Below are 19053 nucleotides of genomic sequence, written 5' to 3' on the forward strand. Positions count from 1 at the left end.
GTAGCAAGAATCAGACAGATTTTGGGTTAAACCTCTGCCACTTACTAGCCATGCACCTAACTTCTCAAAACATTTTTTTTTAGCAGCAATTAATGTTTACGGAGCATTTGGTATGTCCCAGGCCACTGTCCTATTTTACCTGCGCTATCTCATCTAAGCTTGTGAAGGAGACAGCATTATCCCCATTAGTCAGTTGAGTAAACTAGTTCCAAAGTTAAGTAACTTGATGTCCCACAGCTAATAAGCAAAGGTCAGGACAGTCTAACCCAGAGGTCTAGCTCTTCATTCAACAACAATGTAGGCTCCTACTATCTTTGAGGTACTAGGGAAACATACATCAGTGAACAAGACATGAAAATTCTTGTCCTCCATATGGAGCTTACATTCTAAGATGTGGAGGGGGAGACAGTGAGCGATAAATGTAAATGATACAGCATGTTATTAGGTTACACCACTCAAAATTGCCAATAGCCAACTATTTTTACCTACAAAAATGGGCATTTCATATTGTTTAACCTAATAGAAGGTGGTAAGTGCAACTGCAAAGAGGAGGGTAAGGAGGCTGAGCCACGGGAGGCAGGCTGCAGTAAACAGGGAGGTAGCCGGGGAGACCTGAGTGAGGTGACAGGTGGAGGGAGAGGAATGAGGAGTCCTCTTGGATTCTACACTCACACTGGAAACTGACACGCACCTCAACCTCACAGCGCATTATGAAGCTCAAATGAGACAACGAAAGTGAAAGAGTTTTGTAAACCAGGAAGTTCTAGGACTATAACAAATTATTATTTAAAGTTCCCTACTTTGCTGCTGGGGATTACAGCAAACTTTTTCAGGCATAAATAGAGCTAGAGGCTCACAAGGATTGCCAGTCCATTCCCTACCTGGTGCAGAGAAACAGTTTAAAACTTTTTTTCCTGCTACCAGAAAACAAAAGGTTTTGTTCTGATAGTTTTTCAGTCAACCAAGTATCATCTACACACAGAAAGCAACAGTGCATGTTGCTGAAAACAAATTGTTGCAATGCAGATGAGACAGCAATCTCGACAATTTCCAACAGAGTCCCAAGAGAAAGCCGTGTTATTTTAGCATGGTAAAATGTAATAAAGTCTATCATGTGTCTGAAATTTAATGTCTCTGAAGTAGGTAAAAATTTCCCTAGCTCCACTAACCCGTTCTACCAAATAATCATTATTCGCTGTGCTTGGTAAGGATTACAATTAAACTAGCTACTAAAACTTAATAGACAAGGAAAAGGTAACCAAAAGAAAACTACACTAGGTTAATTTGTAGAGAAATGATAAGTATGCATAGTTTCTTTTAAAGAGACAGCCTTTATTCTAAGGATTTTTACATTGAAGAATTCAAAAAGTGGTAAAATTTTTTGGAATTTATTGAATGGCATTTAAAAGGAACTGTTAACAAAGGTTCACCAGAAATAAACTGAACAAGCAGGAAAATATAGTTAATAATACTGAAATACTACTAAAAAGAATTCCAGAACATATATTTTATCTGACATAACAATATCTCTTAGAAGCTGTTATTGATATGAAAACTGACTGCTTCTTACTTTTCTAAACACACAGTGGTATAATTAACAATATTCAATCGCTTCTGTTCTTTCCTGAATATATAAAAATTAAAATACCAATTAAAAAACTAATATATCTTCTCTTTAAATGTTTCTTACAGATAATTTCAATATTTTCATTTAATAGTGGTGTGGTTTAAGAGATTTTTCATTCACAAGTCAAACAACAATCCACCCTAAAGGGAACTGATAGTCTATAGGTTCATAGTGCAAATAAAGAGTTCAGGAATGCAGCAACTGACATTTCTAAAATACAAAACAGATAAAATTCTTAGAAGATACATGCAATAAGCTCTTATTAAGCAGCTGGCCACAGAACTAGAATGTTTGGTAACTTTACTGGTGATTTCAATGGAACTCCAAATGTTTCCAAACTCAACTTGAACTCTCATCTCAGGCTTTGTATTTTGCTTTTCCAGTTTCACTAATAACACAAACATGCTAAAAAATAAAAATCCAGAAAATCACATTAGAAAAGTGTATTCTGAGAAAAGTAAGAACAGCACTTTGCATATCTTACATAAATACTATTATGCTGCGGGGTTTTTTTACTAAACAAACAGACGTTTGTGCAGTCTTCCTAATCTTCACTCATGTTCATAAATGCATTGTCAGGACTCCCGCCTCCAGAGTAGGAGGCAGGTATTTGAAGGAGAGTGAATTATAAGACTTAAACTAGCTCTTTTATTTCTTCCTTAGGACCACATCTATCGTCTGAAGTAATAATAGGACAGTTAGTGTATATTAAAGCTGCTCAACTGTTTCAGCCAGCAAGAAGTGTCACCCTAGCCTGGCCAAGCGCCAACTCTAAGGACGTCTGTACTTGACTACAGCTTTATGTGACTAATGGGAACGATCAGTCTGTTCAAATTATGAGGTGCTGGAAAAAGAAAACAATTCTTCTCCTTTGTAAATTTTTATATGTGTTCTGAAAAAATGAGAGTGAGAAAAAGAAGCTTTACTTACATTCAAATCCCTGAAGTATTCATTATAGTCAAGGGCATATCCTACAACAAACTTGTCTGGAATTTCAAATCCAACAACTAAAAAGAATCATAATTCATCATTTAGATACAGAAAACACCACTTTCAAATCCAATACTTGCAAATGTGCCTTCTCTACAAATATTCTCTCAAATAGCTCTAAGCCATTTCATATAAAAGTTGCTTGGCTTAAGGATGGTTAAATAATTGACAGAAAGTAGTGTACTTACAGTCTGGTCTATATCCAACACTTCGAGGGGTCCTTTTTACCAGCAAACTGTTAATTACAAAATGTGACATGTGACATATAGAGACACTGCAGGGCATTACAAAAGACAACACCAATGTTTCGAAATAGGGTTTCATCTGCATTTAGCACAGTATGGTCAGTTTTAACATACCCAAAGACAATGAAGTGGACAGCTAAGTAAATCAATCACAGAGCTCGCCGGAACAGGTGGATCTCCACCTGGAACACGATGGCCTGTTCTGAGAGCCACCCTGACTGCCCACGCACCCACTGAAGGACAGTTAATCAGGAGGATGAATGGAGGCCAATGAGCAAAGAAAAGATAAAGGCTCTCAGGGCAGAATCCCTGGAAACACAATCCCGAAGCCACAGAGGGTGTGGGAGAGGTGAGCATCACCTTTCAAGACTTTCAACACTTGATTTGCAAAGAGGAACTTGAGGCTAAAAAGTAACTAGCTGCTAAAGGAGCTAGTATTTATTTTTGAGCGCAAAAACTACAGGTAGGATGAATCAACTCTAACAAAAGCTAATTTCGTAACTCAGGTGCTGTCTCCTGAAATATGTATAGCCATTAAAAAAGCTATAGATGGGGCCTTGAAAGTTTTTATATGTATGTAAAAGGCATTCCCAATAAAACTTAGGATTTCATACCTTCCTAGATAAATATTTTTAAAGAGCTGAAAAGGACCTAAAGTGATTCTCAACTTCAGCTGCACATTAGAATCAACTTGAGAACTTTGAAAAAAAACAAAACAAAACTCAAGATACTCAGGCCACACCCCTAACCAATGATATCAGAATCGCTGGGGGTGAGACACAGACATAGGTTGTTTTTTTGTTTGTTGTTGTTTTTTTTTTGAACTCCCAGGTAATTCCAACGTACAGCCGAAGGTGACAACCACTGGCCTAAGCCTTAGCCTCCAAAGGGTCATCTAATCAAGTCCCCTGTGATTCTCTTCCAGTAATTAGATAGAGGAGAGGATATGCTTGGAATCAATTTCCATTTAGAAAGAGAAAAAAAAGCAAACCACTCAAGCAGAACCTGTTTCTTTACCTACACTCACACAGGAACACTTCAGAAAAGGTATCATCAAACTTAGTGGAAGTTATACAAGAGGTCAGGGGAACTCGTCACCTCATATGCCTTTAGATCTGAATGTTTAATAAAGCTCCATCTGTAAGGCATGATTGTAACTCGTGTTTTAAGCAATTTCAATACTTTAAATGGGTAACCACTCCAGAGAAGATACCCAAGTGTTCAATAAGCAGATGAAAAGAATCTCAAGATTATCAGTCATCAGAGAAATGCAAGATTATTTACAAAGGATACTACTGAGTCTTACTTGAGATTACATGACTTTTTGAAGATAAAACGACCAGAGAACCTTTACCCTTACAAAGAAGCAATTACTTAATCCTCTTTCAAATGAAGGAAATACCCTATGACAAAATGTGTTACACACACACACACGCACACACATACCTTGCAACCTTGACCATCTTTGGATTATGCTGCTTGACCAGGGAAAGCAAAGTTTGCATTGTTTTACCAGTGTCAATTATATCCTTTAGAAAAAGACATTTAAATGGTAAATAAAACCATCAGAGCTTTAAATTCAGTCATTACACAAACAAAATATTCACACTCCACGAATAACTGGAATAATGCCACTTTTTTTTCAGTGCAGTAATTCTCACCACAATTCATACACTAGATATTCTAGAATCTGTGAATCTAGCTCTCAGCATAATCCAATCCTCAGGACTGGATTTCGTAGGCACCAAGTGGTCAATGACAACTAATTTAATATGCAAGTGTGTACATGCATGTTTATTAGAGACTTCTGATGTTGCCTTTCATTAGAAAAAGTATTTTAGATTTTTTCATAAATTGAAGATTGGGATACTCTGCCACCGCAACTCTCAGATGCAGGTAGTTGATAGACCACACCTCAAGAAACCCTGCTTTATACCATCTTAAAAGTATCCGAATTAATAAGGTTTGACTATATAAAATGTCTTTACATGAAAGTTAATCTTAATTATTTAGTCAAAAGTAGGACATTATTCAAAACAAACCCACCTCTAATTGGGAAAATATATCTTAATCCATAATCCTAATGCTCTTTAATGAAAATATTCTCTACAGATGGTATAAAGCAGTACTTCACAAAGTGGGGTCTGTGAGTCATCAGAAACATTGGGGCTGGCTATGGAAGGCAGTGTGGAGATTCCTCAAGAAATTACGAATAGAATCACCATATGACCCAGCAATCCCTCTCCTGGGTATCTACCCAAAACATCTGAAAACATTTATCCATAAAGATATATGTGTTCCGATGTTCACTGCAGCTTTGTTTACGGTGGCCAAGACATGGAAACAACCAAAGTGTCCTTCAATAGATGAATGGATAAAGAAGTTGTGGTATATATACACAATGGAATACTATTCTGCCATAAGATGAAATAGTGTCATTTGTGACAACATGGATGGATCTTGATATTATACTGCTAAGTGACATGAGTCAGACAGAAAAAGTCGAGAACCATATGATTTTACTGATATGTGGTATATAAAACTGAAAATAACAAAAGAACAAGAAAAACAAATGAAGAAATAAAACTCATAGACACAGACAGTAGTTTAGTGGTTACCAGAGGGTAAGGGGGGAGTGGGGTGGTAGATGAGGGTAAGGGTGATCCAATATACGGTGATGGAAAGAGAACTGACTCTGGGTGGTGAGCACACAATGTGATATATAGATGATGCATTACAGAATTGTACACCTCAAATCTATGTAACTTTGCTAACAATTATCACACCAATAAACTTTAATCAAAAAAAAGAAAGAAACATCAGGGTTGGAGACCTGTGAAAAATGCAGATTTCTGGGCTATGGTGGACAGAATTCTGATGGCCTCCCAAACACTCCTGCCCCCTGGTGTACACACCAGGAATAATCCCCTCCAGCTGAGTGTAAAGAGGAAACTGCAAAAATGATGGCATGGTCACTCCTCTGATTAGGTTATATTGTACAAGGTGACGGCGACCCCTGGCCAGGAGCCAGCAAGAAAACGGGGCCTCAGTCCCGCAACCACAGGAACTAAATTCTAACAACCTGAATGAACCTGGAAGAGGATGACCATAAGCCACAGATGAGATAGGAGCCCCAGCCTTCATTCAGCATGGTGAGACCTGGAGTAGAGGACCCAGCTAACCTGTACTTGGGCTCCCACCCCAAGGAAACTGACATAATAAATGTGTACTGTTTTAAGCTGTTAAGTTTGTGGGAATTTGTTAGGTAACATTATCCCGGACAAAACAAATCAATCTGAAGTGGAATGACTGAATCTACATTTTAAGAAAGCAATATCCTATTCCCAGGGATCTTCATGTACACAAATCCTTTGAAAAGAGTGTTAATTTTTTAATCTATCAGCTGAAGTTTCCAAAAACTTTAAAAACAACAACAAAAATGAATTGGGGATTACTGTTGCTCTTAAACCTTAAATCATTTTACATAAAAGAATGAGATCTCATTTCATTGGTGGGAGTATAAAGCATACAACCACTTTGATACGTAATTTGGCAATAATAGTAGAATTGAAAATGTACAAATTCTACAACCCAGTTATTCTATTTCTAAGTGCCTGTATCTAGAAGAAACTAACACACTTGCACGTAGGGAAACGAAAGGGATGCTCTTAGCAGCCCTGTTATAGTAGGAACAATTGGAAGCAAACTCCCTATTTGCAGGGCAATAAATTGGTTGATTGTTATACTGCAACAATATGGTGGCATTTTAACTAACTCTGTATGTGTCAACAGGAATAACCTCAAAATCAATTTTGAGTGAAAATAACAAGTTGCAACAGAGAATATGCATAGTGTGGCACTATACAAATTTTTAAATCACAAAATATATTTTGTACATGGATATATAAATGCAATAGAAGTATAAAAAACACACATGGGAATAATACACATCAACTTTAAAAGAAAAAATTTTTCAAGACAAAAAAGAGAGAGGTAAGAAATATAGCACAATTTTGCCATTGCCAGTAAAAATAAATTACAAAGTATTTTTGACAAAAAAACCGATCTCACTCCCTTATAACACAAGCCCACCATTAAAATTGATGAAGAGAAATTTCTTTCCCTAGCTTACCTTTAGGACTGTGCATACTAAGTTAGAAAATCATAAACACTATATTAAAACTATGTAGAACTTACTTCAACAATCAAGACATTCTAGAAGAAAAAAGAGAAATGGAAATCAGTACAATGAATCAGATAGTGTTTCTAATTAGAACTCTAATCACATCATAACAAACTCTAAGGAATTTTTGTTTTAAGATACTTGAATTTACTATATCAAACCTTATTTTAAACAAGTGGGCCATCTGTTGGGATTTAGAACTCTTTAATATAAAATTTTCAAAGCAATGGAATTTTTAAAAATAAAATTTGACCTACATATTCATTTTTTTAAAGTTTTATTCCTTAAAAGGAAGTCTAATCTTGGGCAAGTCATGAAATTTCTCTGAGCCTCAGTTTCCCATGTGTAAAACGAGGGACTTTAATGTGTCTTCCAACTCTAAAATTCAAGAACTATAATTTGGACAATAACTCTAAAATCATGCATTTAACTTACCGTATGGAATCCAGTTCAAAACCCAATTTCTCATTAGGCTGAAACTGATATGCATTTTCTGGATGTGTTCACATTCTTGGACTAAAGAAAGATACCAATCTTTGCTTCCTTCCACCATAAACCCTTACCCCAATTTCTACCTCTCAGAATTTTATAGCTGGAAGAACCCATAGAGCAAATACCATCTAACAATTACCTCCATGGTAGAGATATCTATTCTTGTGCTAGTTATAGGAATAAGGTAGCATTCACATACTAGTTTCAATCATTGTGACAAGAAGATCCATGCTATATTGTTTATTTGTAGTTCTCATTTCTCTGTCACATACCTATAGCATCAGAATTTTAATGTTCTATGTATTCTTCTAAGTCAGTGATTAGGAAAGTAAGGCACACAAGATCCACTGGGTTGCAAGAAAGAAATATCAGAACTTTTTTAAAAACCTCACTTTACATAATCTATAATTTTACATGTATTTTACAACATACATATTACTACCATGGTTCATACATATATAATTTATTCCTGTCTTCACATCACAACTAATTTCTCTCTTTCAAAAGATACTACAGTCTAAATCTTTAGTAAAATTGAATGTAATCAATTGACACAAATAACTGTTTCACTGCCTACTATGTGGTTCTTTCTCAATATTTTCTCTACCCTAACTAGCACATCTGAAGGATAACATTTTTCCATCAGTAACTGTGGCTCCCTGTTGCAGCGATTTGCATCATGGGGCGGAGGTGTAGTTTGAAAACAGCACTGAATTATGGGAGCGAGAAACTGGATTCTAGTCTTTGCTCTAATACTAAGTAGCTGCATAATCTTGATTAAGTCACAATCATAGACTTTTAGTGGTATAAATATTTAATATCTCTAGACTTTTAGCTTGTACAAATCAAAGTCTAGAGACATTAAATATTTGTCCAATACAAAATTACAGTATCTAAAGTATGATCTCAATACAGTTTAAAAAATAAAATGAGAACTGCTACCATTATTGAGAGCTTATTTGATGTGAAATAGCTACCTCCTTAATAAATGAAAAAAAATGAGATTCATAGGTTAATGAATGGACATGCCTAAAGTGACAAAAATAGCCAAGTGGGAAAGATTTTACGAGGTGTTTTCAGGGTCCAAAGCCCATATTCTCATCCACTAACTGCAAAAGGGTGGGGATACTTATATATGTATGTACGAGGTGTGCTCAAAAAACAACTTCATCCAATTTGTGTCTTGATTTTTTTCCACAATTGTGATTTACTGTGACTATCATAAAAAGAAAGTTATTTTAGAAACAAAGACCTTTTAAGATCACAGAGCTACACTGTGGGAGAGAGCCGTTAGGTGGAAAAGGCAAGGTCATATAAAATCACGGAAGGTAAAGGCTAGGCCACCTCACAGCACTAAAAACTGACTGTAGGAGTAAGGCTTTCAACTGACTTCTAAATATGGGCAAAGCATGCCGAAAGGGAAGAACAGGTCTGGCAGTGGTATACAGGATGGACAAGGAGGGGAAAGAATCAACAGATTATCATTTCTCCTTTGAAGTTTTCCAAAGATGTTGAGGAGGACATTAGATTGGCATGACCCTGACATGAGACTACAGAAATTGACACGAGTGCTGTATACTGAAGTTTTTTTACAGATACTCAAGTAAGCTAGAAACATTAAATGTAAAAGCCAGAGGAAGCAAAGAGCTTTGGAGCCTGAGAGATCTATCTACATTCAAACTCAAGCTCTACCACTTACTGGCAGTGTGACTTTGGACAAGTCCTTTAATCTTGCTGAGTCTTACTGTCCTGATCTGTAAAACGGGGATAGTAGTATCTACCTCACAGAATTGTTGTGAAACTTTCATGAAATTATGCCTTTATATTTGGCACAGAGTCTCTAAGTAAAAAAGTAACTGGCAGCTTAAAAAGTGTAGCATCCCATCATTTGTCACTAGTTATTCAAAAATCGTTTCATTGTACCAGAAGAATAATATTCAAATAGCTTCGTATCTTTATCAGTTCAGCCAGTTGTCTATATGGAAGAATTTTGATGTGTTTAAAAAACTCTTTTTGAGATTTCTTAAAATAATAGTATGTTTTTACTTTGTGTTCTAACTACCAGAAACTGCTGTAAGAACTCTATGTGTATTATTTCACTTAATCCTCTTAACTCCATGAGGCGGCTGCCATTATCATCCCCACTTTACATATGGGAGACAGAGAGGTTAAATAACCTGCCCAACGTCACATAGTTAGGAAGTACTGAGCCAGGCTTTCAACCTAACCTGTCCAGCTCCAGCACCCACACTTCCAGCCACTACATTATACTGCCCCTCTGTCTTTTAAGAAACTATGTGTAAGTCTACTTTTAATGAGAAGACTATCTTTTCATATATATAGTTTCAATATATGTATATATTGAAGGATCCCAAATTAGATCCCCACAGAGGTAGACAGCAGTACTTGGACTTTTAAACTTAATGTTGGATTCTGCTGACTCTTGGCTATATGACCTACAGAAAAATACCTAACCTACATTGCTTCCAAGAGTTAAGTAACCCTTGTTTATGTGCTTAAATAACTATGTAAACTGCCTCTTAGTGACTGATTGATAGCACAGTGTTACTAATTGACTCTTGGTACGAAGGGCTCTTTTCTTCCCCTTCAAGGTACATACCTTTCCAGTTAAAGTTGAGAGATCATCTCCACCAATTACTTTTATGTCCCCTGTTGACTGGTCATTCTTGTAAAAAAATATATATATATTAACATATATGTACATCCTTGTATGTACACATACACATTTCATATTATCAAATAGGAACTAGAAGATTTAAGAAGTTAGCTATCTAATGTCACAGCATTATGATATTCTAAATGATATAAATTGTAAGAATTATGTTTCTAGATATGAATGACTAGGTAATTTTCAACTACAGATTAGTAAAAATTAAAAAGTCCTAATTAGCCATTACTGATTTGATGCTTTTAAGCGTCCTAAAAATAGGGTGTATCCATTTTCAAGCTGGCAGTATTATAGCAGTCACCCATCTTCAGTCACAGTAATTTCTAAACCATGAGGGACGTTATTAGCATGACAGGTGTCTGGTTCTGGCCCTGGACCATTCCTATGAGTCAAGCAAGTTGTAGGGCAAGTTATCTGTATCACACTCAACCCCAAAGATATTTCCCTGAAAAGTCTAGACCAAGCCCTGGTCATCTTCAGCAGAGTCTGGAAAACCAGGCCTGATAAGTAGTCCTTTAAGGCATACCTCTTAGGCTCCCAGTTTTCTGATACCAGAGAATCCACTAGAAACCTTTACAGGAGTTTCAAAGGGGAATGCTCCTCACACACTGTAGTTGGTGGTGATAATGATCATAATTTGGCTGTACTGGATTCAAGACAGAAAACTGGGGTGAAAGAGCAGGTGAACAAAAGAGCTTAGACTTGCCCTACCGGAGAGCAAACCATGTCAAAGCTACAGCAATTACAACAGTGCTGTACCAGTACAGTAAAAGACAAAGAGATCAAGGAACAAAATAGAGCACAGAAACAGACCCAGAAATATATGAGGATTTAGTATATGATAAAGATGGTATTTCAAGTCAGTAAGAAGATTATTCAATAAATATGTTTGATCAACTAGTTATGTACTTGGGGAAAATATAAAGTATGATCCCTACCTCACAGCATACACAAAAAATAAATTCCAGATGGATAAAAATCTAAATGTGAAAAATAAAGCCATAAGCAGCAGAATGGAAGAAACAGAGTATTTTCACATTCTTAGAAAGGGTAAAAACTGAGGCATGACATGAACCCAAACTGAAAGAAAAGATCTGTAACAAATATTCCCATTATACATTGGGCTCCAACAATAAGAAGGCAATAGGAAAATGGAGAACAAAGACAAATAGACAATTCACAGAACAGAAGACCATAACATATAAAATATCTAGTTGACAAACAAATATTAAAACAATGTGATTCTACTGTTCACTCATTTATACTGGCAAAACTTAAGCCTGATGCTATATGTTGGCAAACGTGAGAGAAAACAAGCACTCTTGTTGGTGAGTGTACCAATTTATATTGGTATAACCTCTTTTGAAAATGATATAGCAATACTTATTAAAATTGTAACCATTCATGCAATTTGCCCCAGCACTCCCACTTCCAGGAATCGATGCTACAAAAATACTCGCAAGCATGCAAAGGTACATACAAGGATAGTCACTGTATCAACTGTTTATGAAAAAGAAATACTGGAGACAACCAACATTTCTATTAACAGGGAACTGTATATAAGTTAAGTCTATCCACACCAAGTAATCTCATGCAGCTGCAGAAAAGAACCTTATAATCTATCCACACTGATATGGAACAATGGTAATTAAAAACACCAAGTAGTAGAGCAATGTATTGCCTATGAAACCACTTTTGTTCAGCATTTTTAAAAAGTTTGTAATACCAATTACCTCTGAGTAGTGAGAACGGGGATAACAAAGCTTTTTACTGCTATATACTTCTATTTTTGTCATATGCTTCTATATACATGTCCATCTTTTATGGAGTGTTATAATTTTTGAAAAATACAAATGGGCCAATATTGTTTAGTGTTGCAACTAAATATAAGATGCAAATATGACTTTTGATATTAAAAAAATCTTGCATGTTACTTCTCATCTTAAGGAAATTATGCACACCCTTTATTTGAACTAACTTAAAACCCAGAGTTTCAAATACAGAGAACTGATTAATAGCAAAAAAAATTGTACAAGACCTGACGCTTTCAATGAAAGTGACTCATACTAAAAGATTTACACTGTAAATCAAGTCAAATAGTGACATCTTCTGTAGAAATTTGGTATTACAATCCAACTCCAATTGACCCTCTTTTACAGAGAAAAGGAGTCAAGATCTGAGAACTGAGAAGTAGAGACATGGAAAAACCTGTGATAGAAAGGTAGAGTGATAGGGTAAGAGACAAGTGAACTCCAAGCATTCAAGAAACTACTGCTCCACTAGCATCCAAATCTTCATATTCCTGTTTGCCCCAAGGTTTTTAGCCTAAATCAAACCTCTTCTGGAGCTTTTTTCATGGAAACGTTTAAACGGAGGCTAACAAAGAAGATTAATTTAAGAAAAGGTTATAGTCCACTGTGCTAGAATACAGGTAATAATTGTCCAAATTACATACAAATGGCATCCATGGATCTATTACCCCACCAGAAGAATTTCCCTCCCTCCCTCCCTCTCTTCCTGTCTAGAACAAGCTTCCCATTGTATCCCTGCTTCGTTACATTACTGAGTGACTGTTACATGCCTCATTTTGAGATGATGCGACTGGTACGGGAGAGGGGAGTCCCCCTCCCCAGCCCGGAGTTGCCCTTCCTTCTTCTCTACCAACCATCCCATGTCCTCATTCCTCTCAGGCAGAGAACACAAGCTATCCTTAACTCAGTGTCGCTGTCAACTAACACAAAATTCCCAGAGAAGCCATTCAGGTCTACAGATACATACCCTTTAGCACCTGTGTTTCTGTTTTGTCTGCCTTTCTTGAGTCCAGGTGAAAAAAATGAAAAGGGAAATAGAAAGGACTGTGTTTATTCCTATCTGTGTATCACTAGGAATTTTGAAAATCTCTAGGTAGCAACAAGAACTGTAGCTTGGTACAGGAAAAGAGGAGAGAAAGCTGTGTGAAAACACATAATGAAGGAATTGGCAAAAGAACTGCTGGAACAAACAGGATGACATCATAAGGAGAAGATGCAGAGAGGCCAATCACCAAGGCTGGGGACCCAAGAGGGTAAGAGTAGGAGAATCAGTGAGGCAGCAATCTGGGCTTAGCATTTTAGTGGCTTAGCATTATGCAGCTTGCTCTGTGCAGTGAACTTCAGAGCATTCTTTCAGGACCCTAGAACCGAGTTATTGGGAAAAAGTCATTCCTTCTACATCTAGCTAGGCCACAAGTCCACCACACTCAATCACGTTTTCTCTTCACATCATAATCTCAACCATCCTTTGTCCTTTAACTGTTTTCCTGTATCCTGATCAAATATCAACAAAAGTCAGCATTAGAATCATATACTTTTAGAGGTAGACAGCACCTCACATGGAAAATGGCAGATATCTGATTTTCTAAAATGACATGAAAAAAAGTCTGGAAGGATATGTGCCCAGATAATAAATGAATTTATTTAACTGCATTTTATGAGTTCTTTTAAAAGAACACATTGATTTAAAAAAAAAAGCTATTATAAGTTTTAAAAATATGCTGATGAAGCAGGGCCTTTATCGATCATCTAATCCCGTACTATCCAATACAGTAGCCACTAGGCACATGTGGCAATTACCAAAAATTAAATAAAATTAAAAATACAGTTCCTCTGCTGCACAAGACATATTTCAAGTACTCAACAGCCGTACGTGGCTAGTGGCTCTGTAGTAGACAGCACAGATATAGAATATTTCTATCACCACAGAAAGTTCTATAGCACTGCTCTAATCAAACCAAAGATACCACTTAGCACCATATAATACTAGAAAAGATTGACGAGTTAGTACTGATACCTAATATCTGGTATTTTCAAGTACACCATCTTCAAACCTCCCGAAGTTATTGTATCCTATTCTTATGCTTTTCATTCCATGTCTGGTTTGGGACCAGGATCTGATAAAATAAACATGTTCAATAGAACCACTTTTCATGACCTAAGATAGTACCTTCCATACAACAGATGATCGATATGTGTTTGCTGAGTAAATTGATCAATATCCTTAATTTGTTACAAAATTTGTGGTTTCACAGGACCAAACTATACCACCACCTTTGTGTTCTAAAAATCACCTTTCCGGCAAGGACTACATCAAAGTGAAAATGCACAGTAAAGGGCTAGAAAGGGTACTTCTGACCCTAGTTCTGTTAGTTTTCTTATACCAGATAGTATACATCCCCCTTCCTGCCAATACAAACTAAACAAATTATTTCTGCCACCCATATCTATGGTCTTAATTCAATAAGTAGGAGAAAGTTATAAATCACTTCATTAGATTTATATACTATAAGTAGACACATAGATTTACAGAAGATAAGCTTTAGATTATCTAGTGTCAACATCAAAGTGGTACACTTACATTTAACTTCAACTGTTCTGAAGGAAAAAGCATACCTCAAAGCAATCGACTAAACACAGAGAAAAAGGTCAGACTGAAAGCTACTGACCTCTTCTTATAAGAGACGCTTTAAGAAACTACTGCAATATTTTCTATATTTTTCTTTAACAAGCTCACTCAAATAGCCACCTTCTTACAAATTACAAATTACTATAAAGTAATTTGCATCTTTAATATATTAAACAGATAACCTAATCAAAGCTACCAATCAAGTAACTTTTAAGATCAAGACTGTTTAAGTTATAGCTTTATGAACCTTAACTGCGACTGAGGGGAAAATTCCTTAATTGGCAAAATAAATTGTTTGCATGCAAAACTTCTGACTAGTAGAGAATGAAAAAACAACAGGAAGCCCGTATTAGAGAATCCAAGTCAGTTAAAGGTCCTTCCAAATAAGACTCCTGTCTTCTGCACAGAGTTTTAAAGTCTGGGTTCAAATCAAAGACCTATACAATCTTAGGCGAGTCATCATCCCTGTGCACCTCATTATTCGCAAATGTACATGAAGATAATCATTCATAACTCAAAAATCAGGCTAATTTTCCCTTTGTTTAAGGCCCACACAAAAATACTCCTACAAGGCCCACCCCCAGCTGGTTGAAGTACCAGTGCTCCTAACGCCCATTCGGCCAGTGAGCTGCGCCCTCTACAGCTAAAATTGTGAACAGCAGCTCTTCCTGGAGCTAGGCTGCCGTGAACAGCCCCAGCTCGGTGTGTGCTGCCGTGGGCTACCATGTGCTGCCATGAGCGACCGGTGGCCAGCGTGAGTGGCCGGCAGCCAACGTAAGTGGCCGGCAGCCAGCGAGAGCTGCCGTGAGCGGCCGACCGACGACTGGTGACCTACCGCTTCAAACAGGGGAGCGCAAGGCTCACAATACCAGCATGGGCCAGGGAGCTGTGTCCTACACAACTAGACTGAGAAACAACAGCTTTAACCAGAGTGGGGGTGGGGAGGCGGAAGAATGGGGGAAAAAATACTCCCACAAAAAATTTACTTGTCTGACTTTTCCTCCTAAGGCTTCATTATTTTTAAAAAACTATTTTAGTAAAACATTACTATAATATTGAACTCACAATAGAGAAATACATTTGAATACCTATCAATTGTTTCATTTTTTTTTAGTTTTAGGGACAGAAAAGGTCATTGACTATACAGTACTACATTTCCTTGTTCTAAGATGCACATTCACATTTTAATACCTCTGATATTGACATATTACAACTGAGCACAACTTACAACTATAATTGACAGTGTCTTCTTTGTTAGCAGTACGAAACATAGTGGTCTTAAAAGGTACATACTGGTACCTTAGATTTAATGAAATAGGTATTTGGAATCCCTAGGCAATTTCCTATGTAGGCACTAAGCAAATAAAATCCTGCCTAGCTACTATGATTAAGAGTAGGTAAACTACAATATGTGTGTATAAGTATTCATGGACAGAAAATCTTTAAAATATTATAAATAAAAGTGGTAGTAGAATTTAGGATGACTTAATTCCTTTATAATTTTCTTTGGTTGTATGTTTTTTATAATTAACATGTGTTTTTAAATCAGAAAAATGCCATTTTTATGATGAAGAAAAACTAGACAGGGTGTGTTGTCACTGCTATGGCTCTTTATACATTCCAGTAACATTTAATAGTTCATGGAACATTTCTTTATGATTAGTACAGATCAGTCAACGTTTAAATCACTATCTAAAACCAGTCAAGATCAGCATGTAAAACTATATTAACATCAATGCTACTGATCCTGCAAGCAATTTTAAATTTCCATTTTATGACTTTATCAAATTAAGTTGCCTGGTTTTTTATATGCATGTGTGACTATGTTTCATGACAAGCTGAACCATTAAAGTTTATGGATGGTTTTTAAAATTTCTATTGTTTAGCAGTAAATCTAAGCAGAATTTCACATAAAAGTTATTATTTTTCTCTATGTGAAAATTAACCTAAAAATTTGGTTTGCTTATGTTTAAGATTGCACACTTTTTATCAGTTGAGGAATTCAGCTTAATCAGCCTCTAAGATCTAAAACTAGTAAGAAAAAAATACTAAAAGTAGAAAATGGAATTAAAATGTCAAAGTGCTCCTTTGCTTCAAATTGCTCTTACAACTATAAAATACTTTTTTTAAAGAAAATATTAAAGTCCCCTCATTTGTTTTTATGAGTTTTCTTTTCAAAGAAAGAACATTCTGCCCGAATTCCCAGAGGAATGAAGTATCAATCATAAAGCATCAAGACTTATTTTTATGTGTGTGGGGGGAGTGCTAAAGAGGATCAAAAAGAGAAATCAGGGGGCGGCCAGTTAGCTCAGTTGGTTTGAGCGCAGTGTTCTTAATAAGGCGCTCTTAACAAGGTTGCCAGTTTGATCCCCATGTGGGCCACTGTGAGAAGCGCCCTCCACAACTAGATTGAAACAACTACTTGACTTGGAGCTGATGGGTCCTGGAAAAACACACTTAAATAAATAAAAGTTTTTTAAAAAAAGAGAGAAATCATACCATGAATTGTAAATACATGTTTTGACTCTAAGCAACAATATATTAAAAACTGGGCAACTATACTATTAGCAGCTATGCTGACTAAAATTAAAACTTAGTATAAACCAGTGAAGGAAGGAAGGAAGGAAGGAAGGAAGGAAGGAAGGAAGGAAGGAAGGAAGGAAGGAAGGAAGGAAGGAAGGAAGGAAGGAAGGAAGGAATGAAGGAAGGAAGGAAGGAAAGTTGGATCAGAGGAAGGGAGGATCGGAGGAAGGGAGAATTGGAGGAAAGGAGGAAAGAAGGAAGGGAGGAAAGAACAAATGAACTTCTGTTGAGTAAAAATTCAAATTTTGTATTTAAACAAGTCTTTAATTCAAACAAGACTTTGACAAGTTAAAAGGAGCTTATAACTATGAAATAATGTCATGATGTATGAACATAAATGGTTTTAACTGGATAGGGAAAATGTCAAGAATACTAAAATGGTTGTCTAATCACCCTCTGGACTGATGAAAATGTAAAAGAAATCAAAGACTTGGGTCAAATAGATGATTAATGAGAGAATGAAGGTTGAAAGTTAAATGTAGATAAGTGGTCTTATTCTCAATGAAAATGTAAACATAAGGAAAGTTTCTACAGAGATGCACTACAATACTGATTCATGAAATGGCAAAAATTGGGCATTTATTCTAACCTTTGAAGAAGCAAGGAGAAATCCCCTTTTTAAGGAAAACAGTAACTCACAGAAACTACACCACCAACTTGCAACCACAAACAAAGCAACAGTATGAAGTAACAAAAATCAAACATTCACATGATCAAAGAAATTCTGGATGATGAAATTCATGTGTAAAGAGCACACTGATTTTGGTTCATCCCAGTGTCAACATTCTGAAGCATTTGAGATCGTGGTGATACAGGCAGAGTGACTGTGAATCAAAAGTGGTTTCTTCAACGTGCCAATGCTCTCGCTCCATATGTGCTTTTTAGGAAATAATTATTGACCCACCTTATTAATCAGACCTAGCTCCAAATGCCTTTACTACACTCCTGCAAACCCATCTAGCTCCAGAGAAGATATCTGCCAGTAAGTATAATCAAAAAAGCATTGCTCAAGTCCTGACAGCAATTCTTAAAAGGGTTTTTTTTTAAAAAAAAAAACCTTTAAAATAAGTATATAACCTCCAAGGTGACTAGTTTAAAAAAGACAATATTCAGTTGGATATAAAGTACTGGTGAATATATTTAAAAACATCACTGTAACCAAGTGAAATGTACATGTAAGTATAGTTTGCAGAACTTCAAAAACTTACAGGAAAACCTATAGCCACCATATTTTTTAAAACATACATTAAATATACTTACACAGTAGCTCTTCAGTCTGATAAAATCTACAGTCATAGGAATGGATCGATCACTATTTCTGTTCAGTACTTTGATGTAATCCAGCAGGTCAGCAAAGAATTTGTAGCCCCCCTTGAGCACGCAGAGGGCTACGATGTGATGGCCTCCCATTTCCTTCATCACATCTCGGGCAAGCCGTTCGGTCCTACAGAAAGAAAACCAGGAATTTAATAGAAATTAATTTGCATTATAATAGAAATACATTTAAACTTTGTTAACAAACATCCCTTACATATTAAAACTTCCACAAAACATGTCCTTTGCCCCCATGAAGTTTATCTTTGCTTCAGAAAGCACAGATAAAAATTTCAAAAACCTTCAAAAGCTAGGTATACTGTAACAGCCATCATAAATTTTTTAAATGAAATTTAAAGTAAGATACCATGTTATATATAAGATTGCAAAATTCTGATTTAATGAAATTTCCCTGATAACATGAGATATGATCAAAAAATTTGACGAATGCTGCTGCCGAGTGCCATCCAACGGAAAGGCAGGAGATCTT

At 36.2% G+C, this 19053-nt stretch overlaps 1 protein-coding gene across 2 annotated transcripts in view; it reads right to left on the reverse strand.

Annotated features, from left to right (window-relative positions):
- Window positions 1-1372: 1372 nt before the first annotated feature.
- The window catches only part of HPRT1 (hypoxanthine phosphoribosyltransferase 1), a 36754-nt gene continuing 19073 nt past the window's right edge, over window positions 1373-19053 (reverse strand). Inside the window, exons 3-9 of one of the 2 annotated variants that reach the window (XM_081044084.1) lie at window positions 18510-18693; window positions 10158-10223; window positions 7060-7077; window positions 4309-4391; window positions 2806-2852; window positions 2558-2634; window positions 1373-2032 (exon numbers count right to left, since the gene is read on the reverse strand). In XM_081044084.1, coding sequence (XP_080900210.1) covers window positions 1985-2032; window positions 2558-2634; window positions 2806-2852; window positions 4309-4391; window positions 7060-7077; window positions 10158-10223; window positions 18510-18693 — 523 coding nt within the window. In that variant the 3' untranslated portion in view covers window positions 1373-1984. The remainder of the gene's footprint in view (window positions 2033-2557; window positions 2635-2805; window positions 2853-4308; window positions 4392-7059; window positions 7078-10157; window positions 10224-18509; window positions 18694-19053) is intronic. The other variant, XM_081044083.1, reaches the window with a different exon arrangement.

The sequence above is a fragment of the Rhinolophus hipposideros genome (genome assembly GCF_964194185.1).
Source record: "Rhinolophus hipposideros genome assembly, chromosome: X".
In the NCBI taxonomy this organism is placed as follows: Eukaryota; Metazoa; Chordata; class Mammalia; order Chiroptera; family Rhinolophidae; genus Rhinolophus; species Rhinolophus hipposideros.